The sequence below is a fragment of the Paroedura picta genome, chromosome 7 (assembly GCF_049243985.1).
Source record: "Paroedura picta isolate Pp20150507F chromosome 7, Ppicta_v3.0, whole genome shotgun sequence".
Classification (NCBI taxonomy): domain Eukaryota; kingdom Metazoa; phylum Chordata; class Lepidosauria; order Squamata; family Gekkonidae; genus Paroedura; species Paroedura picta.
In genome coordinates this window covers 94,436,449-94,449,706 of record NC_135375.1, presented here as the reverse complement: position 1 = coordinate 94,449,706, position 13,258 = coordinate 94,436,449, and the positions used below count along the sequence as shown (strand labels likewise).

The 13,258-nt window shown below is 45.9% G+C and overlaps 1 protein-coding gene across 2 annotated transcripts in view; it reads left to right on the top strand.

Annotated features, from left to right (window-relative positions):
• The window catches only part of DNAH6 (dynein axonemal heavy chain 6), a 212,847-nt gene that overhangs the window by 76,011 nt on the left and 123,578 nt on the right, over positions 1-13,258 (top strand). For both annotated transcript variants that reach the window (XM_077345452.1, XM_077345451.1), the window contains exons 42-45: positions 3,298-3,469; positions 7,117-7,263; positions 7,372-7,445; positions 11,603-11,757. In XM_077345452.1, the coding sequence (XP_077201567.1) occupies positions 3,298-3,469; positions 7,117-7,263; positions 7,372-7,445; positions 11,603-11,757 (548 nt within the window). The remainder of the gene's footprint in view (positions 1-3,297; positions 3,470-7,116; positions 7,264-7,371; positions 7,446-11,602; positions 11,758-13,258) is intronic.

The following is a 13,258-nucleotide window of genomic DNA, read 5'->3' as shown; positions in this document are numbered from 1 at the left end:
CCTGCAGTTCCTTCTAGAGCAGTGATTCCCAAAGTGGGCGCTACTGCCCCCTGGTGGGTGCTTCAGAGATCCAGGGGGGCGGTGATGGGCCACAGGTGCATTTGGGGGCGATGAATAACTATTAAAATTAAAAACAATTAATTTCCAGGGCGCTGAGTAATATTTTTTCTGGAAAGGGGGTGGTAGGCCAGATAAGTTTGGGAACCACTGTTCTAGAGTAAGGTAACCAGATTGTCCCACTTTTGGAGGGACATCTGGGGGTACTGGGCAAATTATACTTATGTTGAAATTAAAAAATATATATTACAATACTATTTTTGCGTTCTATGCGTTCTATGAAACATTTTGTTGCTCCATATAGACCAAATTTTAAATCAAGAACCCCCCCGGTCAATGGTGTCCCGCTTTACCAATGTTAAAATCTGGTCACCTTATTCTAGAGGCTACTCCTCAGAAGGCCATTTCTCTTCCAGCCTCTCAAAAGGCATGCAGCGCTACACTATTTGAAAAGTCTTTTCTCAGAGAGTTCAAAATTGGTCTACGTAGATTACATGTGTCTTGTCTAAGGGCTTTATATTTGATTTGATGCTCTATGTGTCGGAGGGTTAACATCTTAGGCCTGTTATGTTTTAGGATTAACTGCGCAGGTTGGATTTAATTGTGCATTTTAGTATTCTTTCTTTCTAAACTACCTGGAGTTTTGGAATGATAGGGTTTTAAAAAATCTTTTAATAAACCCAGTGAATCAGTGTACTAGCCAGCTTCCTGTAGCCAGTTTATTTTGTTGGCTGCCTGAAACCAGGATGCTAAATGAGGACAGAGGAGGGGGACTGGGTTAGACAAGGTCCTGAGAAGGTCATCAGCCGGTAAGTCAAGTCATATGTTCCGGGAAAAAGAGAGAATGACCCTGGTCATCCTTGTCTAGAAGAAAATGGCCTCTTAGCTACACCCCAGCTGTGAAGTCAAATGCAACCGCTTAAGCTTCTCACAAGAAGAATCCTTTCAGCATCTCTAATGCACATACCTCTGCTTTTTCAGTTTTTAAAAATCAGAGAAAGGTATACTCAGACCATCTGTTCCGTCACATGTTTTCCAAAGCCACTCAGGTCCACTTTCACCCCAGACTGTCTTCATTCCATCAGTCTTTACTTCTTTGCCAGGAAATGGTGAATTACGGGTACTGTGTTTATTAGTACCATCTTGACTGGCACAGGTGGTTGCTGGTAATACTGTGGTGGGGGGAAAGGAGAGAAAAATTTGAAGCGGTAGGACAGAACCATATTTTAAAAACGTGCTGCTATGACGACCCCATCGTCTTCCCTCCTTTAGAGGCAAGGTTTTCCCTACATTTTCACTTTTGTGACTGACCAGTCCAGGTTGTCTGTTTTCTTCTTTCCTGAAGAATTTTGCCCATCCTACCCCCTCACGGTAGAATATTTTGGTTATTTGTTCAGCCCAGGGATCTAAAGGAAGGAATGGGAAAGCCCCCTTTAACTCAAATGACTTACGTGGCACTCTAGAAGTTTTTATATTCCAAATTAGCAAAATATTCAACATAGATTCACCCCCTGGGACATTTGCCAGTTGCTTGGAAGCAGTGATGGTCAACCCTTCAATGACGAAGTCCCTTTGGCTGGATAGGAAAGGACCAGGAAAGGGAGCATAACTGACTGCTAGGAACTTGGGCATGATTTTTGATGTCTCCCTATCCATGGAGACACAAGTCACCAGAGTAGTGCAGGTGGCATTTTACCACCCTTGCCAAGCTAAACTAGTAGTGCCCTACCTGCCACCGGAGCATATACCTACAGTGATCCACAAACTTGTCACCTCCAGGCCTGATCCAGAGATTGCAACTGGTCCAAATGCAGCAGCATGGGTTCTCATGAAACACCATGGAGAACCCACATCCAGCCTGTTCTCAGATAGTTGCATTGGCTCCCAATTGAGTTCCAGAACAGGTTCAAGGTTTGGGTTTTAATCTTCAAGGCCATTTGCAGCCTGGGTCCCTCGTACCTGAGTGACCTGCCTGGCTGACTTTGCCCCTTGTAGAGCTTTGTGCTCTGCCAGTACAAATCAGCCGATGATCCCTGGTCCCTGAGACATACGTTTGGCCTCAGCCAGAGTTAGGGCCGTTTTGGTCCTGGCCCCAACCTGATGGAATGAGCTCCTGGAAGAACTGCGGGACTGCAAAAAGGAGTTCTTCCACCAAGCATTTGGTTGGAGCCAATGGATTACAGAATAGCATCAAGCTGGCCCCCTCCTACATAAGACCATAAGAGCCCTCCCCCTGCAATAAAAGTAATATCGGCAAGTAAGCTTACATCAATAGTTGGGGAATCCTGTGCATCTTACATTTTTTATTGTTTTAACTATTTACTGTGTTAATGGTAATTCCTATAAATTGTAAACCGCCCCAAGCTGGTACCTGGGAGGGGCGGTCATATAAATCCAAATATAAATAATCTGATCCAGAGCTTTGTAGGGCACTACAGTGCTTACACAGCGGTCTTATATGTGTTTGGCCGTTCACTCCATTCCATGGATTCACTTACCTGCATCAGTGTGCATCCCCTGGAACAGACAAGATGTCACGAACCGTAGGCTGGCCCGACTGGCCATACTGCTCCATACACTTGTGCAAAGAAATCAGTCTTTATTGAGGGATTCCATGGGGTACAGCTAGACAGAGCTTGGCAGGAACAGGAGCATTGACAGAGACAAGCACATGTAGCCTCCTCGGATCTATATATAGGGGGGTTAGTTTAGGCAGGAAAGCAGGCACTCATAGTGAAGGCTTTTGATCCAAAAGGCACGAATTTGATAGACATTCAGTCTGTGCCGTCTGCCATTCTTGGCAGTAAATTTCCAACCCCCTACTATGTGAATCAAGGACGAAGATAGGTAAGGGAGAGCTCTTCTCAGCGGGGAGGATGGGCTCTACCGGTCATAAACTGTGGGATGGAAAGGAGGAAGAAAGGTACGGAAAAGAAACAGGAATGTGGGGTTAGGGAGGGGTGAAGGACCCACAGATCCGTTGGAGATTGGGAGGGCGATTATGACACAAGGAAACTTCGGCGGATATGCAAGCTCTGCATGTGTGTTGCAACTCACATTACCCTCAATGGATAAAGCAATCTGTTTCTATCGATCCAGAGTTGTTTTCCAATGATACAAAGAGTTAAGGTATATATTTAAAAAATTAGTCACAGCTGGTTTGCAAAGAATAAAAGAGGAACTGTCACAAGGTGTGTTTTTTCCTTTGCTTTAAAATATCCCCCCCCCCTCTTTGTCTAGGCTATTTTAAAAGGCTTTTTGGCTGAATTCTCTTCGGCAGTTAAGCAGTCTGCAAAAAGCATAGTGGATGCTGCTGTTGAAATATATCAAAGAATGAGCATTGATCTTCTTCCAACACCAGCAAAATCCCATTATGTGTTTAATTTACGTGATTTGTCAAAGTGCGTGCAAGGTAAGTCGTGTGTTTTCCATACGGCACCTCTTTTCGGTTCCAGTTTTGTGCTACCGTTGCCAGTCATTCTTCTGCCTAATAATGTCTCCCCAGCCATTGTTTTGCTCTTTTAATTTCAACGTTGCATGTTTTGTCGCATGGTGGCGCGATCTGTGCGCATGTTTTGTCCTGTGGCTCTGGGGGTTTCAGTGCACAAATATTGAGGAATGTTGTAAAATGGCTTGCACTGGGCACTGCCCACTGCTGACACACACACACAGCGCGAGAAAAGAGTCTCCAGAGTTACAGCTGCCACAGAAAGCTTTCAACTTCGACATCCAGCTGAGCCACCAACCCTCGTGCGATTATTGATGCTAGACGTTTCAGGTGTCACTGTGGGCTTATGCACACAGCGCTCCTGGTTGAGGTACCAAGAGCACAACTTTAATTTTACACACTATTGCACTCGTCCTCCTCCTTCCTTTCAGAGGAATCCAGCTCATTCTTTCCATGTCTCTTCGGATTGGTTTTATTTATTCGGAAGGGCAACGTATGCAATGTAGTGCTTGTCTTTTCCCTGCCGCATTGGTGGGAGAGCCGTTCGCTGCCCTTTGTGTCCCCTTCTTCTGTAATATAACGACGTGAGAGCCACTAAAGTAACAAGGGGAGAATAAGCTTCAGAACACTAGTAATAAGTATTCTATCACAGAAGGCCAGCCTTTGGATTTCTAGGTTCCCGGAGTTTGCCAGCTGCAGCGCATTACTGTGGCTGGACAATTTTATTACTCCATGTCGTAGTCATAGCTATCCATTTTAAGCCAGTCAAAGAAATCAAATCTCATGCTTCACAGCATAAAATGATTACGTTTTGGATTCTCATAGGATTCCCCAACATCAGCTCTATACTGATAAGCCAACAGGTTTGGAAAATATATGGGCATGCCTTCTGCAGGTTGCCTAGAGCTGAAGGCGGGATATTAAATTGGATGAACCGACTTTCATCTGTCTATATTCTTGATATCTTCATCTCTGTTTAGGTTCCATCTCAGTAGTTGTGTAGCACACAGACAAACAGACAATACGTGGGAGTAATGTTTTTCGGTGGGAATTGCCACCGACATCTAGAGTGATGAGAGGCAGCGACCGCACTCTCTTCTTAGGGTGCCTCCGTAGCTCTGTTTGGCGCGCTCCATCACCGCGATGCATGTATTTAGAACCCGGGTTCCCTTCTGTGCATCAGCAGATGGTTCCCAGCTCCGCTCAGCATGTCGCCTAAGAGGCATTAGAGGGCTTGCAGCTATTGCCAATGCGTCTTGCAGATGCAGAAGCAGAGTTTCTTTTCTCACTCGTGTATTTCAGATTTTGGTGCGGTCTCCGTGGGTCGCTTTCCAATCTGAAGCCAGATTTGCGAGATACTCAGGGCACATCACTCGATCACTTATCTCACCATTACTCAACTCTTGATGATTCTCCTTGTCTGTTCATTCATCCCTTTCTGAGGGGAGGGAAGAATCGCAGCCTGGTGATAGTTTGTGGCATAGGGCCCCCCTGCAAGTGAATGCCCCCTTCCTTTCTGAGAGAGCTGGGAGTCGAGATACCATGCTAAAAGGAAAATTGCAACATTTGCTTTGCTTATTGTTTTCTCCCTGCAGGGAGGAGGAGGGGGGGTATTTAAGAGCAAAAGATTCCTTTTGAATTCAGGTTCCCTATCCCACCCCTAGAGCCTCTTATGGCGCGGTGGTAAGGCAGCAGCCATGCTGTCTGAAGCTCTGCCCATGAGGCTGGGAGTTCAATCCCAGCAGCCGGCTCAAGGTTGACTCAGTCTTCCATCCTTCTGAGGCTGGTAAAATGAGTACCCAGCTTGCTGGGGGGTAAACGGTAATGACTGGGGAAGGCACTGGCAAACCACCCCGTATTGAGTCTGCCATGAAAACGCTAGAGGGCGTCACCCCAAGGGTCAGACATGACCCGGTGCTTGCACAGGGAATACCTTTACCTTTACCTTTTATCCCACCCCAAAAGTGTATCCATGCTTTTATTCGCACTTGAAAAAGTACTGTGCTGGATCAGACAGGTGATATGCAAGTAATGTTCTGCGGTGGCCCATTTGCCCAAGCAAGCCGTCATTTCAGTCCTCAGAATCTTCGATTATTGTTAGGGCTCTTATGCATCTCAGTGTTTCTGAAGTATTTATTTTTACAAAGGGAATAGGAATGTGGCAGCACAGAATTGCGTGAGAGAGCCCTCTTTTTCATTTCAGTAGTTTGGGTGGCAGCTCCGCAACACAGTCGGCCTGGCCGGAAGTAAATATGGTTGGGCTGAAAGTGATACGGTGCTCCTGTGAGTGGGACAGACAGACATGTCCCAAATATGCCAGAGGGCTGAGGAGCAGGGCCCTCAAGAGGAGCAGCAGTTGCCAACTTGGTGGCTGCAGGTCTCCTGGGAAGGAACCTTGGTGTGGGAAGTGAGAGGCAGTGGGCTTCCTCCATCCGCTGCCTCGCATGGGATCCATCCATAAGAAATTTGGATCCTGTGGCCATATCCCTACAAGAACAAGCATTATCAGTACCTCTTAAGTAGAGCTTTTGTTTGTGTGTTTTGCTTCGCACTCTGTTTTCAGGAACATAACCCAACATTAAAGAGGGCTTTACGATACAGGTGTGCTTGCAGCAAGGACTAAAGTGGGGAAGGTGATGTGTTCATGAGCAGGCACTTGGCAACAAGGTTGAGAGACTATGTAAGATAAGCTGACAATGGCAACAGATCTTTCAGAATTATTTATTAAATCAGTCCGTGCCAGAACGAGTCCTGGGTCCTTGAAACTCATTTTCAACTTTAAACATCTTCCTCAGTGACTCAAACATTGGTTGTCTCTCAAACATAAATTTATTTTAATATGTTCAGTGGTTAATAGTCCTCTTACAATTGTCACATCGACCATCCAGGTCCATACAGTCTTGCAAAACGGGGATCAAGTGGCCGGAAGCCTACACAACGCTGTAGGTTCATTACTGAGCAGGCAGACAGATGCAGTGTAGTAGAGTGGTCACAGGACCAGTCTGGGGCCAGAGTGCCAAGGAAATGAGGCAAACAGGCAGGAATCAGGAAAAATGGGCAACAGCCTTCATAGCTAAATGCATGAGTTGTTTCCATGCTTCTTGCTTGTTCTGCTGCTCTTAAATAGCCATCCTTGTGGCCTTCAGTCATCATCCTGCAAAGACTCGTTTCCTTGCAGCAGGTGGCACTGGGCAAGCAACTGCACACTGTGTTTTTTTAGCCTTTAACTCACCCCGTAGATGCCTTCTGCTATGTCCCACGGCTGTCTTAGGGGAGCCCTCAGTCTAGTGAGCTACAGCTGGTCTCGGGCAGAGCTGGTGGTTGGTCTTGACAGCTTCTGCTGGCACTTCCAGCCTGGTTTCCTGAGCAGCCTGCTCCGCAGCTGGGCTTGAACAGGAGAGGCTATGAGGCTTTGGTGTTTCTTCCTGAGCAACCTGTTCTTCTGACTCCTCCTGTTGGAACGCTGCCTGTGTCATCTCCCCAAAGCCCAGTTCTTCCTCTGAGGAGTCCCCACTGGTCTGAGGCTGGTGAAATTTAACTGAATTTGTAAATAGTATCGACAATTGCTGACATACATGACAATATTATTTCTGTATTTTTTTCTACTACAGGCATATTGCAGTGTGACTCTGGATCGGTTCGAGATCAGAATCAGATATTCAGGCTCTTCTGCCACGAGTGCCAAAGAGTTTTCCATGACCGCCTCATCAGCAGTGACGACAAACAATATTTCTATTCCATGTTGTCTGACATGGCCAGTAAGGATGCTTTACTCTACCCAGTATAGATTACCTCTGACACGCAAAAAACACATTACGTAGATGGATTGAAAGGAACTGAGTTAACCTGAGGATTTTGATTTGCAGGCAAACATTTTGGAGTCTCAGTTGATCCGGACTCATTTGCATCGAAACCTATCCTATTCGGAGACTTCTTAAAGGTGAGCGTTCCTCCGCAGAAATAGTTATTCTGTGCCCTGTGTAGGAATTCACCTTCATAGAACCATACTGCTTTCTTTGGAATATGAATGCCAAGGGTGCAGTGTTGTAAAGCAAATGAATTCTGCCGTGTAAACATCATGCACTTTAGGAAAGCGAAAGGAGCGGCAGTGTTTGCTTCATGGCCAAAGTTGCTGTGTTCCTCTCGCATATTTATAGAAGTCCAGACGGTTTTCTTACACTGGCAAACAACCCCTCCCCCCACCTCTCTCATATATATGATGATCTACGTTTTCCCCTGACTATGGATGAGGTCACAAAGGTACTATTTTAATACTAGGCAGGGCTTTTACAAATCAAGGCAGCTTTTTCTGAAATCCAGCTTAGGCTGTCCTCGTGTAATACTCTGATTTCCTTCACTGCTGCTGTAGAGTCTGGTGCTCCAAGGATTACCACCTTGCTGTGTTACACGTAGATTTGTCAGGTCCCCCTCTACCCCCTGGCAGGGGATGGGGCAGGTAGGGATGCCAGATCCAGGTTGGAAAATTTGCAGTGATTTGGGAGTGGAGCGGTTTTCTCCAGGGGAACTGATCTTTCTAGTCTGAAGATGAGCTCTAATTCTGGGGAATCCCCAGGAGCCACGTGGAGGCTGGCATCCCTCCTTACATGGGTCTAGAAGAAGAGTTGGTTTTTATACCCTGCTTTTCAGAGTGGCTTATAGTTGCCTCACCTTCCTCTGCCCACAACAAAGGTCGGTGTGTCTGAGAGAGATCTCAGAGAAACTGCTCTGTGGGAACAGCTTTAACAGGACTGTGACTAGCCCAAGGTCACCCAGCCGGCTGCCTGTGGAGGAGTGGGGAATCAAACCCAGCTCTCCAGATTAGAGGCCTTCACTCTTAACCATGACACCAAGCCGGCTCTCTTTAAGAACTACCCCAAATGCTGGGAAGGGAGGACTTGGCTTTTCTCTCCCTTTACCCTAAATGGCCTGTCGGGAGAGATTTAAGCTCTGTTGGGGGGAAAGACCTGTATTTCTGTAGCACCTGTCTTTCCCCCTACCAGTACGTAAAGCAGCCTGGATTTCCAGTCAGGGAAGAGTTATTCCCTCCTCCTCCAGTGCACACTCTTGCCCATACTTCTTCCCCTCACAGATGAGTTTCACAGCTAAACTACATCTCTGGAGATCTACTCATGGGTGTTTTTTGGCCAACAGCAGTGGCCTGTGGGTGCTAGTCTGTACAATCTTTCAGCAATCCTGTTTCTAAAGAGGTACCAACCAGGCAACTTAAAGAGTATTGTTTTGCCAAAGGGTGGGATTCTTCTTCTTTCCTAGGATGTCTGGGATACGAAAGGTAGCCCCGCCCCTAGCATTGAACATCTGACACAGTTGAAAACCCCCCAAATGATGAAAGTACGTCACAAGAAATAGAACATCACAAGAAATAGGACAGTTTACCGAGACCTGAATTTTGTGTCAGATATTCTTCCTTGAGGGGCAACAAAAAGAACCCTTTTGAGACAGTTATGGGCAGCTTCCCGCCAAATATTTACCCAGTTTTTGTTGTCTTCTGCAGTGAGCCTCTCTGTAGGTAGCCAGCTAAGATCCTTAACGTTCCCTTGAATAGTTGGCCATCGCTAGCTAGACATTGCCCGAAGAAGCAAAGAGAAGGTTGTGAGGTTAGTTTTGGCAGCCCCAAGACATTTAGTGAAAAGCCGGTGATCCTCTTGAATTTGGATGCCTCTAGCAGGGGCTGTGGTGTTTTCCAATTAGAAACGTCCATCAGAGTCTGAAAGACTTATATTTAAGAGCAAGGCCCAAACCAACCCCGGAGCTGACACATTAAATCAGTTTAGAAAGCAAACAGCTGGTCAGCAGATGGCCCTGGCATAGGCATATGGAAGGAACATGCTGATAAGATTTTCTTGCTCCTTTGCATTGGAATATTTCCTGGAGGAGTCCCTCAGGCCTCGAGAGGTACGTTTCAGTCAAAAAATATTTGCCAGATATTTACCTCGATAAATGTGGTTTTCCATCACATCTCCAGTTTAGCTTTGAAGAAGAAACACTTCTTCAACGGCAGGTCAATACAACATTTAATTAAGGAAAGGGGAATTAATGACTTCAAAGGACAGCGATTATTTTGTCTGTCGTTCACAAAGGTCGGGGTGACAGCCAGCTGCTTTCTGACTGGAGAAAGGGCTCAGAAAAGTCACCACCAATGTTCTTTAAGCTGTTTCATATAAGACAAGAAGAAGAGTAGTTTTTATACCCTGCTTTATTCTACTCTATGAGCCTCTTGTGGCGCAGAGTGGTAAGGCAGCCGTCTGAAAGCTCTGCCCATGAGGCTGGGAGTTCGATCCCAGCAGCCGGCTCAGGGTTGACTCAGCCTTCCATCCTTCCGAGGTCGGTAAAATGAGTACCCAGCTTGCTGGGGGTAAAACGGTAATGACTGGGGAAGGCACTGGCAAACCACCCCGTATTGAGTCTGCCATGAAAACGCTGGAGGGCGTCACTCCAAGGGTCAGACATGACTCGGTGCTTGCACAGGGGATACCTTTACCTTTACCTTTTTATTCTACTCTAAGGAAACTCAAAGCGGCTTGCGGTTGCTGCCCCTTCCTCTCCCCAGGACAATCACTTTGTGAGGCACGTGGGGCTGTGGGAGCTCTGAGAGAACTGTGACTGGCCCAAGATCACCCAGCAGGCTGCGTGTGGAGGAGGAGCAGGGAATCAAACCCGGCTCTCCATATTTGAGGCCGCTACTCTTAACCAGCCCCATGCTGGCTCTCCTTCTCCATAGAAAATCCAGCTTTTTTCAGCAATATTTCTAAACTTAAAAACCAGTTCCTGGGATTCACGTTCTTTAATGTGGCCTTGAAAAAAGAAACCAGCACATGACTGATTAAGGGATGAGAAGGAAAGGATGCACAGTCCTCTGTCTGAAGCAACATTGCTTTGGGGAAAAAGCCAACTACTGATTCCGAGTGCTGGGTGGCTCATCTTCCATGCATCAAACACTATGACCCACTCAGGGTATCCTGCAGTATCCAAGCTCTCTCTCCACATGCTGCCCATCCTGGTAATGGCATTCCTGTTAGCTTTGTATTAGGCCCCTGCCTCTTGTTTCTAGATAATTATTGCGATAGAGTGATTATACTGGAAAGGATGAATATCACGCTCAGCAAACAGGAAAGAGGATTTTGAATTTGTCCAAAGATTCGGTACACTATGCTTGGTCTTAGCCAAAAGGCTGAGAAGCTGTAAAAATTGGGGGAATATTGGGGCCCCATGAATATGCATCTGGGGAAAACACAGAGGGACCTGCTGAGTCATATTCTCATCCTCTCCTATACATGCTGCACAGACTCCATGCAGGCTACACAGATTTTTAAAAAACTTTTAGTCTGCCTTTCTCACTGAGACTCAAGAGGGATTCTACAGTACCAGTCAATGCAATCAACAGAATGAGATTTTTATAAGCAATGTAGTAGGACTACGATTACAGTGTGAAACAAAACATAAAGCAATAATGCACCTTTTATACATGTAAAGTTAACTCAGAAGAGGATGATTTTTTCTCCAAATGTTTCACTGTCAATATATGTTAAGATCAGCAGCTGTTCCTCCCAGAGGTTTTTTTTTTTTTTTTTAAATACCTAAAACAGCAGATTGTATTATTTTGGAATATTTATTTCTATTTTTTTCATAGCGTTCATCTCATTTTTGCCTCCATAATACTGCTTTATACAGAGTATTAATAATGGTTATTTCATTTTCAATCCCTTCAGCCATTGGTTGGTGGGATTATCAATAAAACAAGAACACTTCATATATAGAAAATAATTAAAATGTAGAATCCACTGCCAGAAATTATCATGATGGTCGCAAGAATAAACATCTTTAAAAGGGGATTGATTCGATTCATGAAGGACAGGTCTGTCGATGACTACTAGCCATGGTGACAGAGGGGAACCTCCACATCCAGAAGCACTAAGCCTCTGAATCCCAGAGCCAGGAGGCAACATTGGGAGAAGGCCCTGGCCCCTATGCCGTGTTGTTGGCTGTCCAGAGGAAATGGTGGGCCACGGGGAGAGACAGGATGCTGGACTAGAGAGACCATTGGTATGATGCAGCAGGGCTTTTCTCCTGTTCTTTCAGGTTGGTCTCGATAAGGCTGAGCGTGTGTATGAAGAGCTAGCTGACATACCAAAGCTCATGGATATTTTACAAGACTATTTGGACGATTATAATTTGTCAAGCGCTAAGGAGGTGAAGCTGGTATTTTTCCAAGATGCCGTCGAGCACGTTTCAAGGTAAAATATCATGATGCTGCCATTGATTGAATATTAACATTGATAAACCGCTGTTAATTTTAAAGAGGCATTAATTCATTAGAGTTTTGCTATATCTAGAGTACATTTGTATAGACACGTCACATTGTTGTATTCTACATTGTTTATACCAAGAGCCAAGAATACAGATTTTAAGCTTCATCTCCAATGTCTGAGTTTTGTGTGCTTGCTGTTAGATAACCTGGATCATGTGATGGAGGGGTAGGTACCTGTCCCCACACACACTCACACATGAGATATGCATACTCCATGCGGAGGCCTGCAAGCGTTAAAGCCTCATTTAGCACTCCTGTATTTTGAGGAGGAATTTGTCACATATATTGGGTCCCTGCACATAATGTGACTGTAAGGAGTGCCCAGGTGACATGTTGCTTTAACAGGGTGAGAATGTTCCTGTTCCTCCAACAAGAATTAATGTTGCTACCTCAGAATCACACAAGCTGAGCCTTAGGGTCAAACTGGCCATTGTGTGCCAGTGTCCCTCCCTTCAAGAGCTGCTTTAGGAGGTGGTAACAGGCTGCTCTAAAAGCAGATTAGATAGATTAACGGAGGATAAATCTATCAGTGGCCACTAGCCCTTTCTGCACTGTAACAGAGGTGGGCAAACAGTGGCCCTTCAGATGTCCGTGGACTACAATTCCCATGAGCCCCTGCCAGTGTTGGCTGGCAAGGGGTCATGGGAATAGTAGTCTATGGGCATCTGGAGGGCCAGTTTGCCCACTCCTGCACTGGAGACTTCACGCCACACTGCAGACTAGTGTTTGTGTAAGGACAGGTTGCTCCGCCTCTTCCTGCTCCCACATGGGGGAGCATTTGGCCCGGTGCACCTCATCAACCCCAGACTTGTGCTCCCTCATGGGATCTGGGGCAACTAAGTCCCATTCAGAGGCAGGGACCTCTGATTATCATTGCTAGGAGGTCACATCAATCTCTATGCCATGTTGTTGACAAGATGCTGGACTAGATGGTCCTCTGGTCTGATCCAGCAGGGCTCAGTGTGCACCACAGGGGGTGGGCCTGCCTTTCCAAACTTTTGTGGAATGAGGGAAGGATAAAGCCTCACTTCCTTTAATTTCATTCAGGGCAGAAGAACATGAGAGGCTCAGGGAGCTCTTTATCCTTCCCTCATTCCACAAAAGTTTGGAAAGGCAGGCACGCACCCTGTGGTGCACACTTCGCTCGTAGTTTGACTCTCAGACTTAAGCAAAAAACAGCCCATTCATTGTAGGAGTTGCTGCTGTTCCCCAGCTGGAGACGACTATGACAGTACCAAAGTGGATTTCCAGAAGGCTAGGAGGAATACGAACCACTGAATCGTCGTTTGCAGTGCCGTGCGCACGCACCAGTTTTAACAAAATCTCAAATAAGTAACAATGAGGATTAGAAAACTGAGTTCTTGAGGGTTTTTTTATGAATTATAATAACTTCAGAAGTGAAAACCATTGAGTAGAGGCCTGGCCCC